This window comes from Physella acuta, unplaced genomic scaffold (genome assembly GCF_028476545.2).
Source record: "Physella acuta isolate Inbredline_101_S28 unplaced genomic scaffold, ASM2847654v3 ptg001333l, whole genome shotgun sequence".
Taxonomy (NCBI): domain Eukaryota; kingdom Metazoa; phylum Mollusca; class Gastropoda; family Physidae; genus Physella; species Physella acuta.
The window spans coordinates 261643-285925 of NW_026732848.1; the positions used below are offsets into that span (position 1 = coordinate 261643).

The 24283-nt window shown below is 35.2% G+C and overlaps 2 protein-coding genes across 3 annotated transcripts in view; both read left to right on the plus strand.

The window, feature by feature from the left end:
- The first annotated feature begins 3720 nt into the window (after positions 1 to 3720).
- On the plus strand, positions 3721 to 8078 carry LOC131958548 (uncharacterized). Its single transcript, XM_059323633.1, has 5 exons — positions 3721 to 3828; positions 4452 to 4582; positions 6006 to 6102; positions 6371 to 6519; positions 7672 to 8078. The coding sequence occupies exons 1-5, from the start codon at positions 3767 to 3769 to the stop codon at positions 8016 to 8018; spliced, it is 786 nt and encodes a 261-aa protein (XP_059179616.1). The 5' UTR covers positions 3721 to 3766; the 3' UTR covers positions 8019 to 8078.
- Positions 8079 to 17977: 9899 nt separating this feature from the next.
- Positions 17978 to 24283, plus strand: part of LOC131958542 (forkhead box protein K1) — a 38328-nt gene continuing 32022 nt past the window's right edge. For both annotated transcript variants that reach the window (XM_059323628.1, XM_059323629.1), the window contains exons 1-2: positions 17978 to 19065; positions 23016 to 23269. In XM_059323628.1, the coding sequence (XP_059179611.1) occupies positions 18022 to 19065; positions 23016 to 23269 (1298 nt within the window). In that variant the 5' untranslated portion in view covers positions 17978 to 18021. The remainder of the gene's footprint in view (positions 19066 to 23015; positions 23270 to 24283) is intronic.

Below are 24283 nucleotides of genomic sequence, written 5' to 3' on the forward strand. Positions count from 1 at the left end.
CTGAGTTTATCAAGAATGTTAGCTCAAGACACCAAGGTCGATTGAATTTAATTTTTTATCTACGCCCCTATTAATTATATTAGGTAACTTATGTTCAGAGTTTCTTTCAGGCATCTCTTTGAGGGCATCGCCCCCCCCCTCCCGAACGAAATAGAATTATATAATAATCAGAGTTTCTTCCAGGCATCTCTTCGGGGGGGGGGGGGGGGGGGCGAAGCCCCCCCCCCCCCCGAAAAAATTCTACCGCCCCCCATCCCCCCGAACGAAATGAAATTTATATAATTTATATAGAAAATAAATACTTTTAACAGTGTCCACCCCCCCCCCCCCCGAAGAAAGTCTACCGCCCCCCCCCCCCGAAAATTTTAAGTGCCCCCCCCCCCCCCCGGAGAAAAAAGTCTGGAAGAAACACTGATAATAATATACACTTTCACTCTTCCCACCCTCTATGAAAATTTATTCCGCCCTAGCCTAGAAAGTTTCAAGTGTCCCACCAACCCCTAATTATGTACGAAAAAATATATTATTTTCAGACAAACATTAGAAAACTCATTAGTTTTGATGACCCTCAATAGAGCGTAGTATGAATCATTTCGTTTTACACTTTCTTAGAATGTCGATTGAACATTTCAAGGAGTTTAAGCCTCGTCTATAAATGACGTCAACAATTGGGTCGATTTTTTAACCCTTATCGTAACGAGTTGTTTCTAAAAATGAGGTTACAAATGAGGCTACACTTGTTTAGAATGATAAAGGTTTTAAAATTGTTGTTTTGGTAAATAATGTTACATTTCGAACTAAAAGTACAAAAATGGTAATCGTTTTGTAAAAAATAACTGTGTATTTTGTTTGTACTCAGTGAATGTGTTTTTGTGTTTGTCAATGAATTTTAGCATCTTAGATCTTCAAAAATAAAAAAAAAGGTAAAGATCTGCTGTCTTTAATGACAGGGGGGCAGGGGCCCTTGACATTTTTGTTTCGAGAAAAGAGGTGTGTGTGTGTGTGGGGGGGGGGGGGGGGGGGTGAGTAGGCATAGAAATTTCTGCGAGGACAGGGACACTGGTTAAAGTTTATATTTTCTAGATACATTAATCATACTTTGTTTTTCGTAAAAGACTCGAATCCAGAGTTTCTTCCAGGACCCCCCCCCCCGAACGAAATGGAATTTATATAGAAAACATACTTTTCCCAGTATCCGCCCGAAAAATGTTGTCCGCCCCCCCCCCTTCCCCCCCTCCCCGAAAATATCAAGTGCCGCCCCCCCCCCCCCCCCCCCGGAGAAAAAAGTCTGGAAGAAACACTGCTCAAATCTGAACGGTATCGAAAGCGCCCAATTGCTTGAAATCAGTTCAACAATTTTCTATTTTTAACAATACTATAAAAAAAAATTCACGACAAATTATTGTCAGTTAAAAAAAAAAAACCTAAAAAAATCCCCCAACAAGCCACTTAGCAGAAGTGGGAGTACGAACAGACGACGAGCTAATTATGATCTCACCCGCCTAAATCCTGGTCAAGTTTTAAGTGAGCCTAGACAACGGTGACAGGAAACTGGTGTTTGAGAACTAGGCGGAGAAAAAGTTATTGTGTATACATACATGCATACGTACATTGTATACATACATACAAGGACGGAGGTTTAACACTATAGGTTTAGTTTATGAAGACTGCTACATGTGCTGAAGTTGATGGTTGTAGATTAGTAAACTATGGGAATCAAGACAGAGCTGTTACTAATCTGGGGCAATATTAGTAAGTTTTTTTCTCTTTAGTCATTTCTTAATTACCTCTGTTCTTTTTTTTTTGTTTTTCTTTCATTATCTTATTCATGGTATTAGGACTAGTGTTAGTATAACTAAGATAAAGGTTATCGTAGTGTTATAGTTGAGGCTAATACATGATTTTATTATTTTAATATTACGTGTCTTTTAACTTTTAAATTTCTTCTGTAATTCATAGTATTAGTTCTAGTGTTAATATAACTACGATAAGAGTTATCGTAGTGTTATGGTTAGGGTCAATACATGGTTTTATCATTTTAAGATTACGTGTCGTTTAACAGCTGATTAACATATATGATCGTGAGATTACGTTTAGAAGTAAATTATTAATCGACACATTGATTCTATTCCCTGTTGTGAACTGTCAGTAGGGCCTATACATTAATAAATTAATAATTATTGCACAACTCTAATTATTCTGGACGTAAAACCTAACCTTAAAAAGTTGATAAACCCTTAAAATAATTCTAGGACACTGATCCAACCCCAAGTTGAACCTTACAATTTTAACCCGTAAAACTTAGAATAAATTAAATATTTGAATGATATATTTTACTAATATTTACTATCTTACTAGACTAGGCTCGTGTAACATCACCTAGAAACAAGACTGTGTAGCACACTACAAACACAACGTGTAACACACTACAAACACAACGGTATATTAAAAACACGGACGTGTAGTGTACTACACACGCTGTCGTGTATCATATTACAAACACGGACGTGTAGCCTTATACACACGCGGCTGTATAGCACACGACGAACACGGACATCGCTACACATCAGTCATGTTCACAATCCTGTCGATTAAAGCCGATAGTAAAGTATTCGCAACTTTAAAATGTATCGAGGGCATCCGGTATTTTATACATTCAGTTTTAATTACACTCCAACGCCTTAATTAATGGGTAATGGAACTCATTGAGGTCAAGACGAATATTTCGATAGCGCACTGTTAGCTTTCTATTACTCATTTACCTAATAGGGCCATTACTTTTCATTCCAATGTAAGAACTGTAATCATTTTTAGGTTTCACCTCACGTATAAAGTTATCCCTCACCACTTATCAAACTTGATCAATTTCGTAATCAATGAAGTTTAGTACACTGTATTAAGCACTTCGTTTTAATTAATTAATGTTAAATTCAAGTAGCCCATCTTCGGTATTACCCCCCTCCTCACCTCCATTTCTTCCCCAATAAATCACAATTTAAAGTTGCACCAGCATTTCCCACAACGCCTATGTCTTGTAGTTTACTAATCCAACTACAAACTTTAACTATTTTATCGCATTTTTTTTGTTTTCTTTATTTTCATATTTTTGTATTCCTTGTGATATTTATCTCATATTACTCTTTCTGGCCAACTATTTCTAAAACACTACAAATTACAATCTAGAACACCACACATTTCACTCTAAAACACCACGCATTTCAGTCTAAACACCACGTATTCTCCCCCAAAATACCTAAAACACCACATATTTTCATCTAAATCATCACATATTTCAACCTAAGACACCACACACTTCACGTTAAAATACCATACATTCCACTCTTAAACACCACACATTTCACTGTCAACACCACACATTTTCCTCTAAAACACTACGCATTTCTAAAACACATTTCAGTCTAAAACACCACGCACTTCACTCTAAAACATCACACATTTCACTCATTTCATTACTACACATCTTCTTTCAATGACGTAACTCAAATAAATGATTCCTTAAATCTTTATTTCAAATAATCTCATTTCACATATTTAGTCTATTTTTACATAATGACACCTTTAAACAACATCGATTAAAACATCACATCTGTTAAACTAAATTACATACCACTTCGTTTAACAACGCCACACTGATCGAGACATTTTAAAACTACTTCACAGAAAATATCACACCTTTTATCTTTCTTTAGTTGCCCTGGTCATCTGCTGTCCACACGAAGCCATAAGAAGATGCCAGTACTACAGCATGGTACACGCGGTCGACTTCCACGCTTTTATCCCTAGGTCTCTCTACGAAGATCAGTGCTAGTGAGTACCACTTTTACAAGAGATGTGTGGGATTCTATAGGAATTTTGTTATTAAATGATCGTGTCCATTCCCATTGTCTTCCTGTTACTTCTGTATTACTTAGTACCTCGTAAATCCCATTCTTTTTAATTGCATCCACTCTATTCCACCTACATCAAGTTAAAGAAATCAATTACCTTAACCTCTCTATTCCCCTCTACGGCTAGATACAACCTTGACCTTAACCTCTCTACTTACAGCATTGACCTTAACCTCTGTTCCCCCTTACAGCAAGTTACAAACAGCCTTGACGACCTACATCAAGCTACAAACAGCCTTGACCTTAACCTCTCTATTTCCCCGACAGCAATCTACAAACAGCCTTGACCTTAACCTCTCTATCTCCCTACAGCAATCTACAAACAGCCTTGACCTTAACCTCTCTATCTCCTTACAGCAATCTACAAACAGCCTTGACCTTAACCTCTCTATCCCCCCCGTAGCAAGCTACAAACAACCTTGACCTTAACCTCTATATTCCCCCTACATCAATCTACAACCTTGACCTTACCCTCTCTATTCCCCCCTCCCCTACAGTAAACAACGAACAGCCTTGACCTTAACCTCTATATTCCCTCTGCAGCAAACTACAAACAGCCTTGACCTGTGTTGAGAACATCCAAAAGGCCAACAAAGGATGTCACGAGATGCTACAGTTGCCATTTCACATGCAGAAACAGGTGGTCCAAGCCGTCTGCATCTCCAACAGACCAGGTAACCATTAAAGCATTTTTAAAAAAAGAAAGTTAGTTCAAAATAAATGTAATATTTTTTCAATAAGTTAATGTAATATTGTTTTAAGAATCTACAACACAGCGACAGGTTAGAAGGTACCCAAATCTAAACTCGTGAAAATAACATTTAAAAGAAATCTTTTATCAGGAAAAAATAACATTGATTTCTTAACTTGCAAACTACACAAGCGTAAATTTTCTCGATCTATTTATTTTCAATACCGGCACGTACACCTTTTTGAAAGTAAATTAGGTGTATATCATTTCACCAATTAGACATAGTATCAAAGTTGCAACTTTGATACTGCACCAACACAAGTGACGTACGCAGAGTTTCTTCCAGGCATCTCTTCGGGGGGGGGGGGGCGAAGCCCCCCCGAAATTTTTTTACCGCCCCCCCCCCCCCGAACGAAATGAAATTTATATAATTTATATAGAAAATATATACTTTTAACAGTGTCCGCCCCCCCGGAGAAAGTTTGCCGCCCCCCCCCCGAAGATTTCAAGTGCCCCCCCCCCCCCCCCGGAGAAAAAAGTCTGGAAGAAACACTGGACGTACGTTTCGTAGATACACGGTGCGTCTTTTTTACAGCAGAGTTTTGCTTGGACGATCCAACGATTTAGTCAACAACATTTTGGGCAAACAATGTCTTTTAAATGCGCTTAGACTGAGAAAGTTATAGAGAAAAATTTTCTGACATTTTCGAAGCTACATAAAGGCTATTTAACCTCAGTTGATATTTTCGGACTATAATACTATAATAGTGTTCACTTTACGCTGATTCGGTGAACGGCCCTAGGCAACAATCAGCGACGAAAACGCCATGATTCCTGCAGAATTTTTTATCCCCCCCTTCCAGAGTTTCTTCTAGGCATCTCTTCGGGCTTAGCCCCCCCCCCCCCCACCCCGAAAAAATTCTACCGCCTCCCCGAACGAAATGAAATTTATATAATTTATATAGAAAATATATACTTTTAACAGTGTCCTCCCCTCCGAAGAAAGTCTGCCGCCCCCCCCCCCCCCCCCGAAAATTTCAAGTGCCCCCCGGAGAAAAAAGTCTGGAAGAAACACTGCCCCCTTCCCCTTCCCCATACACACATACTATGGATTCATTTGAATGTATATTTTATGGGCACATATATATAATTCAGTGGTTCTTAACATGGGTTCGATTAAACCCCAAGGGTTCAGCACGTTAGTCTCAGGGGTTCGGCGGAGGTCAAGACACACACCTGACTCGTTTGATTCCCAATCGGATTTTGTTAAATAGAACTATTAACAAGGGTTCGGTGAATGCGCATTTGAAAGTGGTAGGGTTCGGTAACTCCAAAAAGGTTAAGAGCCACTGTATAATTATCAAGTAAAATTCCATATAGATCTACATCTTTCACGTCATTTTCAGACTACATGGAAAGCGTTGATTGTTTTACGCAACCAAAGGTCTCCACCCACCTTAAAGAAAGCTGCTTGGGACAACTCTTGAAAAATCAATCATGCAGGTATTCATGAGTTATCTTATGGTCTATGGAAGTCATTAGCCTACATTTATTTTAACATTACGTTTCTCAATCTTATAAAAACTGAAAGATTAATAACAAAACAAATCCTTACTCTGTTATTAGCTCTATTCTAATCAAATCATGTCGTGTTTCATGCTAAGTAGGGGCATATTCAAAGTAAAAAAAAGATAAAAAAAACAAACAAAAACATGAGCGTTCGAGTTTGACAAGTCATTGCTATTGATTCAACATCTTATTTTATCTCCAGTACTTTGGATACAATCAAATCGTGCGTCTATGACGTCATCAAAATGACCCACAACTGCACGCCCAAGCACGCTAAATTTATGCAACAACTGTTTTTTTTGTACACCTCTTGGTTTCACAACATGCACCGTTGTCCTGTGGATTCTATAGGTAATTACTTTTTCTTAGTGACTTGTATGATACTATAGGTAATTACTTTTTTTTTAATTGAATCTTAAGATTCTATAGGTAATTACTTTTTCTTAATGACTTTTATAATTCTGTAGGTAATTACATTTTCTTCTTGGCTCTTAAGATTTGATCTTAGAGATTTCAGTTATAAATAAACTAAATCAGTTCATGGGGTTTGTGAGCATTGGGCAAACTTGTTTTAGTAATGTAACGATGAGTAGATCAGTAGCGTAACAAATGTGACAAACGCCCGAACTGAAACTTGTCCGAATACGTCAAAATGTCCGAATGGACACTTGTCCGAAAGCGACAACTGCCCAAATGGACACTTGCCCGAATGCGACAACTGCCCAAATGGACACTTGCCCGAATGCGACAACTGCCCAAACGGACTCTTGCCCGAATGAGACAAATGCCCGAATGAACACTGGCCCGAAGGCTATTTACCCGGAAAATAATTAATTTTTTTTTTAAACAACACGATCTGAACAATTCAATGTCTCAAGTAATCTATGGTCTAATTAATCTATCCGTTAAATCCTATCAACTAAGTTTTCTGTCAGCTAATGATTGTAACAGTTCAATAATTTATGAATTAAACAATACATGGGCTTTATTATTGCTTGCTAAATAATCTATGAAATAAATTATATATATATATATATATATATATATATATATATATATATATATATATATATATATATATATATATATATATATATATATATATATATATATATATATATATATATATATATCAGCTAATTGACATTTGCGTTACTTTATCTGTAAGCGATCTATGTCATACACAAATTAATTAATTTGTCGATTTATATAAAATTTTTGCCTGACTTTTTAAAAACAATTGTCTGCTACTTGTAACTAAGAAAATATTTTATTTTATTTATCGTGAGCGTATTCTGGGTCTGGGTATATATTTTTACAGGGTTTAGACTAATACAACACACGTGAGCCCATTCAGCTACCTTGCGTACCCAAACTTAATTGGGAGAAGTTAACGCTGCTAAGCGTCAATATAAAACTTGTGTGAATCCTCCTTTTAGACGTCGCTATAAAAAAAGCTTCATCAAGTTTCTTTTTTTTCTACATTGCACTATTTTTTTTCAGATTTAAATCAAACAACAGAGAGTATCCCCAGTTCAACACCACCCCAACTCGAACCCACAACATCAACAATCTCCACAGACCCAGCTACCACCTCCCCCACACCCACGGAGCTAACGTCTACTGACACGACGCTGGGATCCACATGGAAGCCACCCATCTCCCTACCCCCGGCTACTTCAACTTTTCTAGAATCTTCCACCCCCACTGAGACCAAGTTACCTGCAATGAAGGAGGTTCACGCGCCAAGGTACGCTAGCACCAGAGGAACAAGGAACAACTCAAATCGTCTCAGTTTTAATAACTCTTTTCTTCTTCTCATGTTTGCTATCAAACGGCTGATATTCTAGAAAGGTCTATTATACAGTAGTGTGTTCATTATTGTAAGCTTCGAATCTACGGTAAGCTAGAAGGGGGTTCTTTCAGGCATTTTTTCTCGGGGGGGGGGGGGGGGTTAGGGGGGGAGGCCGACGTGGACGGACGCTAGTCAAGGCATATATTTAAAAAAATGTAAATTACATATTTTTCCTGCTATTGTTTTCTATCTAAGATTGAAATTTTAGGAGTAGACAGTGGTTTGTTTTGGTGTAAATTATCTGACAACGAAAAAAAAAATTGAACTTATGTTCAATAGGGTAGCATTGTTGGTGTGGTTTGCACCAGACGTTAGGGGTAAAAAAAAACAACAACATTGATATTAATTTAATCAACTCTAATGCTTAGTTTTTGTTCGCTACACTATTTTAGAAAGAAAATAATTGCATTGTAGTGCTGGAACAGATATTTATTCTCAGGTTTATAAAAATAAAAATTAAAGATTACGTTTTAGTGCTACGTGTGGCTTAAATCTAGGATTAAGTTGCAGTATCGACCATTGTGCGCGGTATAGATTCACTTTATAAAACTGCGAGTCATTCTATGCTTTGGTAATTGGGTAAGCCAGAAGAGGGAATTTTCGTTTACACTGTTTAATAGTTTTGACAAAATAGTCGAGATTTATTCGCAAGAATTAATACATTTTGAAAAACATATCACCTTCAGGCTCTTGCGTAATTTCATGAAATTTGCGACCGGTTTTTATTTTGTTCGGAATAATCAAATTCAGCAAATTAAAAAAAAATCATCTCTTTTTAAAAACAATAAATTGGGCTCACGGAAGCGTTTAGAATGAACATACTATGCAGTTAAAAGTAATTAACCGACATTTAATATTTTTTTCATACCAAGCATACAGAATGGGACGATTTGTGTTTAAAATATGGATCTCAGAAAATACTTCTTTGTTCATAATATTTACCCTAAACTTCAAGTTTGTGTCGACGTTATAATCCCAAACACAATTAAGTGTTCAAAATTTAATCTCAAAAAATTATGTTTTTGACATCTAACTTAACTCAAACACAATAATGTATTAACCATTTAATCTCAAACTACAATGATGTGTTAAGCATTTAATCTCAGACACATTTTTGTCTTTAACATTTAGCCTCAAACCACAATTATGTGTTCAAAGTCTAATCTCAATCACAATTATGTGTTCAACATTTAATCTCAATCACAATTATGTGTTCAGCATTTAATCTCAACCACAATTATGTGTTCAACATTTAATCTCAATCACAATTATGTGTTCAACATTTAATCTCAATCACAATTATGTGTTCAACATTTAATCTCAATCACAATTATGTGTTCAACATTTAATCTCAATCACAATTATGTGTTCAAGATTTAATCTCAATCACAATTATGTGTTCAACATTTAATCTCAATCACAATTATGTGTTCAACATTTAATCTCAATCACAATCATGTGTTCAACATTTAATCTCAATCACAATTATGTGTTCAACATTTAATCTCAATCACAATCATGTGTTCAACATTTAATCTCAATCACAATCATGTGTTCAACATTTAATCCCAATTTACAATTCATTATTCTCTTGCCATAATTTTGTGCTCATCATCTTAGTCTTTATAAATATTTCTACACGAATTAAATCTTTAAACCACACAACACCAGAATTGCCATTCTCCGATATTCAGTTCAAAATTGAAGAATTAACATCTTTAATAGCAGACCGTAACAGAGGCGTAGCTAGGGGAGGGCGGGTGGGGCGGCCGCCCCGGGAACTGACCCTCGGGGGCGCCAAACGGGGTAGAAAGAAAAGCTCCTTCTGAGCTGCAAGAACTCAAATATAGGCCTACTCAGTCAAATAACATGGCTTTTAGGGCTTATTTAGCTGTTTTATGTGACACCAAAATAACCGTTAAGGGAAAGTGACTGGTAAAAAGATTTTTCGCTATTTTAGTAACTATATATAAACCGTGGGGTGGGGAGGAGCGCCAAATGAATAGTTCGCCCCGGGCGCCGCAATGGGTCGCTACACCTCTGGACCGGTGAAACTACCCTGGTTTCGATTCAATCAGATCTACAAGCTATTTTAATATTTTGTCACGTTTAATGCCCGACTAATCGTTTGTTTTACATTATGTAAAAAGAGTCACGTAGTTGAAAAAAAAACATTATTTTACTATAATAGGATTTAATAAAATAAGGAATATTTTTTCAATCTCTAGGACTATAATATTAAGTTAAATATAACCCATCTTAATCACAAAAATGATATCTCACATAATTTTTTATTCGGCTTAAATTTTAACCGGGTGAGTGAAGACTGGTTGTACAATAGAAGTAATGACACGCCCTATCTCTTTATACCATGCGGTATCAAATTCACCTACCCTATCGTGGTTATCACATTCGGTTTTAGTCTACAAGAAAACAAGTTAAGGGTTGATTATGGAGTTAGGCTCTAGCTTGGGTTAGGGCTTAGGCTTTACACAGATTACAAGCTATTTTTTAAAAAATTATTATTGTTTATTACGGTTAAAATCTATGTAATATATATATATATATATATATATATATATATATATATATATATATATATATATATATATATATATATATATACCTTAGCTACACGGCAGCAAACAGTAGTTAACGGTAATATTGGCCTACAATGTTTTTATATTTACTGTGGCTCTAGGTTTTCTTTGCCGACTGTTTTCTTGCTGATCTCAAAGTGCTTGTTTAATAGCCGATCTTTTACAACGCTGTAACACTATGATATTCGGTTACATACGAGTGCATTTATATAGATACAATTAATATGAATTCATAGTATATACATTATATATATTATACACAAGCGACACCCCTCCACACACACACCAACAAATAAACGCACACACACGCCGTAAGATTTATTTTTGCAGGGGTCGGTGGGGGGGGGGGGGGGGGAGGGGGGAGAAAGGGGGATGAAATCACATGACCTGATCATTACGTTTCGGCTTTATATTATTATCTATTAAAAGGGCATTAGGGGGACGATTAAGTCAAATAGATTTTAGCTTGACAATCACCCTTCAAACTTGTACTCATTTATGGGATTTAATGAAAATATTTCATGCAGTATATTATATACAGCTTTGTAAGTTTTTACCATATCCTTTTTATGTACTTCAATATATATTTGAAAACCGATTGTTTCAAAGCCAAAGAATAACATATCAAATTATACATAGTTTTTGCTTACTCATGTAAATAAGCTGTAACATAAATATATGTATCTAAGCTAAGTGTTATATATAAGATGTATGTAAAACTAAAAGATATTTCTGTAGAGAGTTATTAAAAATAAGCAAAGGACTAGGTAGAATAGATATTTAGGAGCTTATCATTTCCAAAGATTTCAGTTCGAAATATTTTCTTGTTACCTATGGCTATTATTAGTATTATACAACCAAATTATTTTTAAGGTTTTTAAATTAGTCAAGTTCATCAGTTGTATTATTCCGTGGTACTTTGGCATTATGTGAATTGATGTAAAGTGTGCAGCTCTCTACATTTGTGTAAATTGTAAGCATGTTTAACCATGTACATAAGTGATAGTAAAGATGGATATAAACTTGTAGATAATGTAAATATGACTGATACACTCTACTCAATGATTATATAATTTGTGTCATGTTCTTTCTCCAAATGGATGCTAAAAACAAAGGTATTTTTAAAAACATTAGGTTAACAATCAACTAGAATATTTTTTGTGTTATTTAATGGTTTGGTTTCAACTAGTGCTGATTCGATTTCTAGGGGGTCGTCCATAAATGAAGTCATACTCAAAGGGGGAGGCGGAGGGTCCGTAATTTTGTGACGGTGTGTGATGAGGGGGAGGTGGGGGGGAGGGAGGGGGGTTAGATGGTGTGACGTCACACTTTCGCATTATAAAAAAGCAATGTAAGAAAACGAATTTTAGCCTTTATTTCGCGCTTTAGAAAACTGTTTTAAAAAATTGTAATAGGAATTGATTAAAATACTCTATGTTGACAGAGTTCAGACAAGATTTCGAAAAATTTCGTATTTTAAGAAAAATCCAACAGCAATTTTGAGGGGGGGGGGGGTTTGTAGGCTGAGATGTGACGTAATTTTAGGGGTGAGGGTCTGGCTTTTTGTGACGATGTGTGACGGAGGGGTTGGGGGTGGGTAAAAAGGGTGTGACGTCATTTATGGATGACCCCCGTTTTGTATTGTGTATAAGTAAACCATCTTAAATGATTACAATTACATGTCAGAAAGAAACATTACTATTGTAAATCTGTATCAGTCCTCACACGCTGATGATGAAAACTACTCGGGAAAACATGGCAAGGTAAAAAGAAGCTGTAAATTACATGTCTCAGGCAAATCAAAAGTTAATCCGGGCTTCTGCTTTTCGCATTATAGATAACATTGGAGCAGCAAATGTTTTTCAATTTTAACGTCACATTAATGAAGCATGTGCATAAAGACACTATCAAACATTATATTGCTTGTTTTAAAGTATTTAAAAATTTGAGTAAAGATAATGTATTCATGTTTTTTAAATTGTGTCATTAGAACAAAGAAAATCAATTCATGTTTTGAAGTATGTATTTTTTTCTTATAGTAGTGTCAATAAACTAAGTTGTATATCTGTAAAAATGACAAATTAAAATATTTTGTATTTTTAAATGTAAATAAAGAGATATGTATTCAATATTCGTAGGTTGCATTTTAAGTTAATACAATACGATAAAAACATTACTGTTAATTATCTGTCGGCGTGGTCGAACACGATAGCGCACGACTGGTAACCCTGAAGTGCCGGGTTCGGATCATGGACTTGGTTTCAATAGGCCGTCCATGCATCCATCTGATAGAGTCAGCTACTTTACAGACCATGAGGTCTTGAAGGGCAACACAGAAACCTCACACACGAAACATACTTGGTAATGACTTAGGTGTGTTGTTTTTTTACAAGCTTTCTTTGTCTGTCGTCAGTTTGTCTATTCGTCCTCATAGATCGAAACGGGCGAGTGAAATTTCGGGCACTTCTAACAGACAGATTCGATTCAAAGTTGGCTCGTCGGTCCATAGAGACAATGCAATCTGATATAAGTTTGACTTAATTGGATGAATAATTAATGTTTTATGAAATAATTAAAATTGTGTCCAAATCACTAGGCAGACTAATCCAACTATTCCGCGCGTTATCATGTGCGCAATGGTTTTTAGTCATGCAACTCTATTGTAAATTTTAAAAAATCAAGTACCGAAAAAAAAAATTCATAAAATAAACGTTTTAAAAACAAGCTTTTGTGTAATAATGCACTAAAAAGGAGAAAATAAATGTTCTTCTTTAAATATATAATAATACACTACTATTTAAACACCTACAAAGAAAACCGTGGTTTCCTTCCTAAATATTAGTAACTGTATTTAATAGATAATAAAATGATCCGCGCTTTTTTTATAGTTATTTAAATAGTGGTATTTTATTAAAAATAAAAAAAATCATTTTTTTCTACTTTTTAGTGCATTATTACGCATTATTACATAAAAGCTTGTTATTAAAACTTTTTTAAAATGAATTTTTGTATGATTTATTGTTGTTGATGTTGCGTTACTGTATGCTTTGTTTTGTAGTGTTTAATTGTATGTGGAGTTGGCTTTTAAATATATAGGCCATATATATTTGCTTATATAATAAAATGAAGTCAAAAGTATTTGAAAATTCAATGCGTATCGTTTAGGACTGATATAATATCGTAGCAAGGCAATCTTTATCGAGGCATCTACAAGTGTGTATCTTAGCACTAGGTCAATACGAGTATCTGATAGGTTGTTCCTTACAAGGTGAGCTATATCTTATATTATCTTATATTATGTCCAGGTGTACCTTTCAGATCTGAGATAATCCGTTTCATCAACAATCCCCTCTAATCGCGTACAATGGTCGGTCTATGACCCGCCTAGCGAGGTGGTCATTCCGCAAAATAAACAGTTGACGTCACTTTAATCCAACATAGTGGGAGGGTTTACAATTGAACTTCTTTGATTTGGAGAGTATCCATTGAATATTTTATATATATATATATATATATATATATATATATATATATATATATATATATATATATATATATATATATATATAAATATAATATTCAATGGATACTTAATAAATAAATAAATACTTAATGAATATACATAACATATGTAAATCATAAAAAAATAAAAAAATATATATGAATAATTATATATATATATATATATATATATATATATATATATATATATATATATATATATATATATATATATATATATATATATATATATAAATAGAGAGAGAGAGAAAGTAGCAATTAAAATGTTTGTTAGAACGCTCAAATACATTATTGCAAAAGTATTCAACGTGAGTCTGTTATGACATGTCATGTCAACTTTAACATGTCATGTCACATCTAACGGTGACCAGAAAGATGCGCAACTGAAAACTGTGCACAAAAAAGTGCGCAAGGGCATTTATGTTTTCTAAAATCTAGTGTATTAGTGTAATTATTTTATATTTGCGGATTTTCCCGCGGCGCAGTTTTCCTACTGATTTCTTGTCAACTTTAGCACGTCACATCTCACTTGACATATGTCACGCTTAACATGGCATGTCAAAAAATAAGATGTCATGTTAGCAATAACATGTTATGTCACGTTTTAACAGGTCACATGAGCAACAACATGTCCTGTTGACAATAACATGTCGTGTCAACAATTACATATCATGTCAGGTTTGAACATACCATGACAACTTCAGTAAATTATGTCAACACATTCATCTTGCCACCATCAATAAACACACCGTTTTGTCTTGTATAATTACTACCACGACAAATAAACGTTTAGTTTCGCGACACATCCGTCTGCATCGGTCCATAGAGCAGATGAAGTAGAGTTCACCTTTATCTGTTACCACGAACTACTGTGGTCAGCGCTATACCCAGCCACCTTAACTTTCCCTAACGTGAGTCAGGTACCCATCAAAGCTTGCTAGACTCAGGTACGTCCTACATACTCACGCCTGGGATCCGAACTCGATACATTCGGGTGAGCAGTCCTACCCTTGACCATTCGATCACTCAGTCACCTATTTTCGATGACATTTTTTTTTCTTTTTATAAATACTAATACAATAAAAATAAAACAATATCGAAATAAAAAGTCTTATACTGTAATTGATTTTGAAATAAATCGACCCTAACTGGGGTTAGGTTAGAGACGGCTTAAGTCGTGGGTTTAGTGACGTTTGTTTCAGGTGACGTGTCAAGGATTAGGACGTCACCAGGTGTGGTGTCAACAAAAATCAACAAGGGAGATAACTGAGGATTAATCGGATTAAGAAGATTAGCGTTTGAAACGGCGGGAGTCGTGAAAACTACTGAAGCGCGACGCACGCGAACCTTGGATAACCGACCAATCACTAGAAATATTACGTCATTTGATAGCTACATTTAATTAAGTCGTATGTTCCTAGTACACGAGTTATAATGTTTTTCTTTTCTAGAACTATTGTAAATTATATTTTTAGAACATATTTTGACAATTTAACTATTATTTGCTATTCGAAATCTGGTATATAAAGTTTTAATGTTATGTGCTAAAGGCTTTAGCAACCATAGTTTTGATTTTTTAAAATTCATCATCACGAAATCTAAGAAAACAGTGTCATTTGATGTTTGTTTGTTTTTAAGTTAGTAGTGCTTATTTACTTTAAAAAAAATAATAGCTTCAATTTAGATTTCTACTTTACGTAGATTTTGTTAATCTAAAATTAGAATGTAACATTAAATAGGTACTTTCCCGTCATAAAGGATATTTAGCAGTGTTTCTTTCTTCCGGGTGGGGGGGGGGGGGAGAACTAAAACTTTTCGGGAGGGGAAGGCGGACTAAATTGTCCGGGGGGGGGGGGGGCAACATTGGTACAAGAATATAAATTCTACATAATTTCTATTTTACTGACCCCCCCCCCCACCCCATCCGAACAGAGGCGTAGCGAATTAAGCGCGGGGTGGGGGGGTACATATGTCCTCGGGCGCCGACCACAGGGGGCGCCAAAATTGGTTGGAAATGTTTGAAAGAAACTCTAACGTTCAGGATCAGGCTAATAAGAGTTCGGTTTAGGATGAATAATTAAGGCTGGCTATAATTAATACTATTGTTATAGAATGCGATCCGTTTTTTGAACATCAGATGGTTTAGTGATCTATTACAATAGTAAAACATAGTCAACGAATTCATTACTGAGTATCAAATATATTTATATACAAAAATTACATCTAGTTAATTTTAGTCACGTTTAAAATCAAGTAAAATGTTAAAGGTAAATAAAAGCTCTACATGTACCATAAAAAGCAAGAAATTAAAATGTTATATGTAGACTATATATATATATATATATATATATATATATATATATATATATATATATATATATATATATACATATATATATATATATTTATTTATTGCCAAAATATATAGCCATTTATATATGTATATATATATAGCCTATATGCACACAAATATATAGGCTATATATGTATATATACTATATATATATGTATATGTATATATACATATATAAAAATGTATATAAGGCAATATATTAAAGTATATATTTACATATATATATATATATATATATATATATATATATATATATATATATATATATATATATAAGGCAATAGTCCTCTAAATAAAACAATTCCAATGGTAACGTGTAAAATCCATATTCAGAACTCACTCAAAAAGTAAAGAAAACTATGTTTGATCAGTGCGGAGGTACGGTACCATCACACTGACAAGGAAAAAAAAATATCCCGTGAAAGCGTTCCAAAAGAGACTGACAAATGTTACTGATTAATTGAACTATTTGTAAGAAAGTCTGTTTGGATAAAAAAAAATATATATTTCAATTAAAAAAAAATAGTTGGGCGCGTTCTGGCGATGCATTTAGGCGTAATGAAAGCTAATGAGAGGGTTGTTGCAAACTTTGGCTGGTGGCGTACAAACAGCGTTTCAACGTTTGGACGCAGAAGGTGAATTGGGGACTCCGACTTCAAAGAGACAACCGGGGAAAAACACATTTTGAAACGTAGAGCGCGGGTATGAGTAATTGGATGCGGGATGCCGTGGTTGGTTTACCGCGAATTTTTTTTTTTTTCAGTTTGGTAACTCCATTAATTCGCCATCTACGTCGACGTGACTACTTGGGATATGCTGTGGCTACGCTATCGAGGGTTTGATAATGGAGTGGTGGTGTGGGTGGGGTGGGGTGGGGGGAATCCTGAATCACCTAGAGCGATAACGAGTCCCGGGCCACGCCTACATTGCCAGATAAACCTTGCAGGTGTCGACCAATCAGGGTTAGTCGAGTCACAGCGACCAATGACGGGACACGATTTTTTTTTTTTAATTTTTGGTTAAAGAAAAACAAAATTTTAGTCGAGCCAAACTTAGGAGTTAGCTCATGGCGACACAGGAAGATTAAAAACCGCAGGTTGTTGTCGTATTTGTAGCAGACGATACGCCTGTTTGAGTCAGTTTGCCTGCAGGTTTTGAAATGCAGATGGGACACAACAGGATTCGAACCGGTACACACGCGTGCAGTAGGATGATTCCTAGTTTGTGTTGTTGATAACAATTAACGCTCAACGATAACAGCTGTGGTGTTGTTGTAGAGAATTTAATCCAAACAATTTTTACTTAGTTTAATTACTTAGCTTACGGCGTGTGTTGTGTTGTGTGTTGATAATCCGAGCTACACATATGTTGTAACCGAATAGCAACAACAGCTATGGTGATATCTTATGTTTTTACAACGCGGCTAATTTATTGATACGGCTGCTGATTTTTAAAAAAAAAACAAAGATCAATTCCAGGAGTACATACGTCTAGTTATTAAGTGGCCTCCAAGTTTGAAATCTATGACAGAAAACAACGAGATTATGCAATCGTCACACTTCGACGCGTATTCTGGAACTATTTACGGAACCCCAGCAGGATTTGATAGCAGCACTGGGAAGACCCACCTTCCTGGTTATGCTCCGGAACCCGATGGAGGGTGCTATTCCACCTACGGCGCCCCATCCTTGCAGGCCATGTCTGGCTACAACTGCAGGGAGACTTCCGGGTACTCGGAAACCTCTTCTTTTTTGCATTCCGGATTTGTTTCTAATTACGGGAACGGGAACTATTACAAAATGCCCACTCGGCAGATGGAATTAACGGAATACAATTCCATGACGATGTCTAGGTGTCAAGAAAATTTTCTTATGAAACCTGAATCGGCTTTGTCGAATTCACAAAACTTGTACGAGCCGGATAATCAAATGAATGTTCACAGCGAGAGAAATCACCACCTCCACCAGCATCACCAGCAGCCACATCTACAGAGCGACCAGCACACAAAAATAGACCACGAACAGGTCGCGACGTACCACGATTCGACCCCCGCGCTAGACGACCCCAAACGCCTGCACGACCCCACGATTTACGGGCTGAACCCAATCAAACTCGAACCCCCGACCTCACATTTAGACTACAAAACCTCATCGTCCTCGTCTTCATCCTCCACACCATCCAACCCTCGGAGTCTACACCAACAGGAAACAGTTTTAAACACCGCTTCTTGCGAAGATACCTCAACACAGCCAACACAACCTCATTATCTCGAACCCAAAAACGATAAATTACTCGGACTTGAATCTCCGTTAGAAAAACAGACGTCGTCTGCCGGGAAAGACTGCGCAGACGAGAAGAGAGATGAAGACACGTCTGCTGATGCTAAGCCGACCATGTCGTACATTGCTCTCATCGCCAAGGCCATCTTGGAGTCTGAGCAGAGGAGGCTGAACCTGGGATCTATTTATAACTGGATCGAGAAACATTACCCGTTTTATAAGAACAAGGGTCAAGGTTGGAGGAACAGTGTTCGGCATAATCTCAGCCTCAATGACTGCTTCATTAAGGTCAGTTCATTTGCTTGATTGTTGGTTAATTAGAGAAAACGTATGGGACTTAAAGATTGGTTAATTGTAAGCCACGAGTCTTTAAGAATCATTATTTATAAGTCAATTAGGAGTTTCAAATATTGACCAATTATAAGTAAATTAAGAGTCTCGATGCCTATTTAGAATACTTATTTATGACTCAGTTAGGAGTTTCAAATATTGATCTATTTTAAGTAAATTTAGAGTCGCAATGCTTTGTTAGCTTGAGGTAAGTGTTCTTTATAGAGAAGTTTAAAATTTAAAAAAAGAATCTATATATATAATTCTCTTCTAGGAGCCGCTAGAAAACAAGCTGCAAACGCGCCTAGAAAACAAGCTGCAAACGCTCTCCCTACCTCCCCACCCCTACATGATTTTAGTGAGCTGTGTTCACTCTAAATGTTTACAAGCAGAGCCAACGATTTTAAACGTAGGGGGGGGGGGGGGGGAGGAAAGGGGGGGGGGTTATGGTCCTTAACGAGCTACTTATAGTGTTTTAAAGAAATATTTTCAGTGGCAGCGTTGGTACTGTCAAATTCACAAATTTTGAATTACTGAAAAGTAGAAAAAACAACAACTAAATAGCGGCGTATGTTATGCCGCGGGCCGGCTCGTGTTTAAATAGAGCCAAAGCTTCACTCAGAATAGCACACCTGAACAAAAAGAATTATACCATCCTTATATTTTTTTTAAAATACTAAAACTGAGCAGTTGTTTTTTATAAGAAACTGATTCTAAGGTTAAAAAACATTTCTGCAATATTTATGATTTGTGTGTGTACAATTTTTACTAAACAAAATAATTATTACTAAAGGCTACAGTGATTATATGAAGCGTGATTCTCCAGAAAAGCGACTTTAATGAGTAGGAGTTCGGTTTTCGAACCTGACGGTCCATGGGGCAGGTGAAATAGAGTTCACCAATTCCCGTGACCTCAGAATATGAAGTGTTTAATAAGATCACTAGCCTGTGGTATAGCCTTAACTTTCATATATCTTACAAACTTACATATATCTTACATATATCTAAAAATATTTAATAGCCGCAAATGACAGGCTTTTCAAGCGCACTTTTGGTATAATGGAAATGTTAATTAATTGTGTACCAAAATTATTATTTCGATGAAGGAAATCAACAATTGATACTAGCAGATAATACACCGATTTGTTTTAGAAGGTAAAAGTCTAGATTTATCTAGAAAGTCAGACCTAAAAGGTCCAAATTTAGTTTCTAAAAAGTTCGTACGCTTAATAATTAGTTTAGTAGAAAGTCTTGATTATGCTTTAGAAATTGGATAAATTGTTTGTTAGTAATTGAGAAATATATTTAGTTAGATGAAAAAATAAAGCTTAACACGGATAAATATAAACTAGTAATTGGAAAATTTTTTTCATTAACAGCAGGATTGGAGGTTTTTGTTTAGTAACATGGGTATATTAAACTTTATAAGAAATAGGTAATTATATATTGAAGACAGTTGACAGTTTATAACTACATTTTACAATTAGATAGTCCTATTTATTTTAGAGCCGATTCATAATTTCTTTATCCGGGAAGTAAGTAACTCAATTAACTGTAAAATCTGTTATTTTTAACACGTAATGCAAAGCAAACTTCACAAAATAGGAAACAATTTTATTTTGTTTATAAATTTGTTAGAAGATTGTACAAAAAAAAATGTAACATGCATTTATTTAATTAAAATTATTTACTCTGTAAAATTCAACCTATCCAGAAAGGTTGGATAAGTAAGTTGATACAACTCATTTTTGAACCATGTTTTGCAATTCAGTATCATACCATGTGTATGAATTTAAAAAAATTCCAACAAAATATTTAATTTAAGATATTTGCCACAAGATTTTATGCTTACACTATTGAGCCTTGCAAAAATATCATTTAGTATACATTTTTCGGTCTTTAAATAATTCATAAAAGAACACATAACCTAATTGACTTTAAATTCATTCACATCATATATTTTTGCAAAAGCTGATTTAAGCTGTCTAATATATCTCAAAAACTGAGGGATCACTTTTCTATTATTCTTAAAGAAATCACTATACATACTATTTAATTTTAAAACTATGCAATTTATCTTAGATGAAAACATCAGTAAGTTCTAGGTAACAGGAATATTTAATTTAGAATATTCACTGTAGCTATAATATTCAATATTTAAAACAATTGCTAATTTTTTAAAAATGTACATTAACAGTCCATTTCCACACTTCTTATGTCTTCAATATATTTTTTATAATTTTTTTACTTCACTTATACTGTGCATCAATAATATATTTTGTAATTCATAACAATAATAAACCTCTTGTTAACAGTCGCAGCTAAATTATAAAAATCACCTAAAATATATCTCATTAAAAATGTTACATAATATGAAGGAAGCGGCAACTACGAGAAATGTTATACACAAATTAGTAAGTTTTTTGGAGCGGACGTAAAGAATTACATTTGTGTGTTGTTCCCAACCAATAAAATTTACACTCCTATTGTAGTGTGTTATCGATTTGAACTAAATGTAATGGTATAATACCCAATCTTACATGTATCGACACACATATTAAATGACCATCTAAATCTTTTATGCCAGGCACAACTAGATAACTGTTCGATTTGTGTAACCAATAAAAGAGTTTCCAACAAAGCAGGGGTCGGCAACCTTTTGAAGCGGAAGAGCCAAAAGTTACAATTTTCAAAATGTCCCTGGTGTTAAAGAGCCACTTACAATGTTTTATTATATAAAACCGTGAAGTTTTTTAAAATATGAATATGCCCTAGTAAAATTGTTGACTCCCGCTAATGAGCATATATTGTATGGCAAATGTAATGATAATTTTCACAGTGATATTTACAATTACAAAAAGTTTCTACAACAGTAGTATTTTATTTTGATAGTGACAAGTTCTTATTTTGTTGATACACATTTTATTGTTCGCCATCTGGAAAGCTGTCTGTCATGGAATATTTAGAAACAGAATAGTGTTCCTATTTTTCATAGACTTAAGAAACTACACAGCAGGATTTTAACATTGAATAGTTCAAAATGTTTTTTGAAAAAGTAAAAATGTATGGAAAAGTGTACGTTTCAAAAATATTGTATAATCAAAATAATATAAACCACTACATTGAACTTTAACACTTTAAAGATACAAGTTTATTGCTTAATACACACGTTAGATTATCAACTCGCCTTTTAAATCTCAGATGATGCGTTGTTAAAATTAAATCTCAAAGCAGGCAATTTTATAAGCTTTATTTTGATGTTAATCTTAACAAAAAGTTGGGACCTATGTCTATTTAAGTAGTCCCCCCCCCCTCACAAATATTGTGTTGTTACTGTGGGGAAGAGTTGGGGTTAATTACGCAGCATATATTTGTGAAATGGATGTCACATTGTTAAGCACAGTTATGAAAAGTGGTTGATATTCGGTTAGGTACAGACTAAATAACTCTATAATATGATGGTATAGTAGTTTTAAAATATTCCCTCCGTACCAATCAGCAGTTCGGGGGGCTGGGGAAGGTTGGGTAAGATGACACCCTTCTATACCTGTGGTTATGATGTTAGTTATGATAAATTAATGGCTAGAAACCAAAAAAAAAAGTTTATGGTTAGATTTAAAATATTGATTAGCTAATTTGAAATTTTAATTATTCATTTTTATTAAAAAGTACTTGGGGAAGTTTATCTATACAACAAATCTACTAATAAGTGAATTTTAAGTTGATAGTAAATATTATACTAAGTTTTAGAACTAATCTAAAATTTTAATCCATTAGAAGTCTAGAAGTAAAAAAAAATAATTATAATTGACATTGATTCAAGATAGGTAACTACACTGTTCTTAAATAATACCATCAGTCTGGTAAAAAATAGCACCTAAGTTCAATAACTCTTGATGTATTCTCAGGCCGGCCGGTGTGAGGACGGCAAGGGCAACTACTGGGCCATCCACCCAGCCAACATCCAAGACTTCATGCGCGGAGACTTCCGTCAGAGGCGGAGGTCGCGCCGACGAGGGCGGAAGAAGGAGTGCGACCTGAGCATGTACCACGTGCCCAACACGTATCTCCAGCCCCAGGCCACGCCCCTGGCCCAGGGGATGGGGTTCAACACAGCGGCCCTGAGTACAATTTATTCACCCTACACAGAGGCGGAGAGAAGGTAGGGTTCAGTGAGGGGTGGTTTCTAACATGAGATATACACATACATGAAGTCATATTCTTCTGCAGGATGGTGATTGGAAGGATTCGCAACGGAAAACTGCGCACACAAAAGTGTGCAAGGGCATATTTTGTTTTCTTAAATCGAGCATTTATAGACATTAACAATGAGTGACTGTACACTGTATCATAATAAAACATGTGTACGAAATATGAAAAATTAAAGTGTATTAGTATGTTTGCGCATTTTTCTTTTTGCGCAGTTTTCCGTTGCGCAGTTTTCTGATTGCGCATTTTACTGGGAATCGTGCAGGTTTGATAACCCCAGTCTCTTGTGCTAAATATAGTCACAAACTGTCAAAGCCCTTCCCCCAACCTTTCAGCCTACGCCCAACTCCCGAAAAACCATGTGTTTTTTTCCACTTTTAAAACAGTTAATTTTTTCTACTATGTAAATTGAGCTGGATCGAGAAAAGGGTCATTGGTCAGTTTTTATAACCCGAAAGTCTCGAGTTCAAATCCCTGTTCAAGTCAGAAGAACAACCATGCTGGGTATCTAACTAACGAACTGGTATGGAAGTAAAGGTGGCTGGGCATAGTGCCACACCATCCCTTCATATGCCGAGGTCAAGAAACATGAACTCTACTTCAACTGCACAATAGATTGAAAAATGGCTTCCAAGTTTCAGTTAAAAAATTACAATTTTAAACATCAAAGAGTTTTTCCAACCGTTTGAAATATAGAGATCTAGAAATAAATAAACATACAGTATATATTTGGCTTTAATGTACCTATATCCTGGGTTTGCATTAGAGTTAAGATTGGGCTCGTTGTTAAGATTAGAAATAAGAGTATACTTCACACGATGATGTAGTACAACATTTAGTTACAAACTAGTTTTGAACTCGAATTCATTTTTTATTCTAAAACTAAAACAATTATTTTTTATTGAAACGCTCGAAAATAGACAGTCAAAACTTTTTTTTCATATTATTATGATACGCGCTTAGTTTT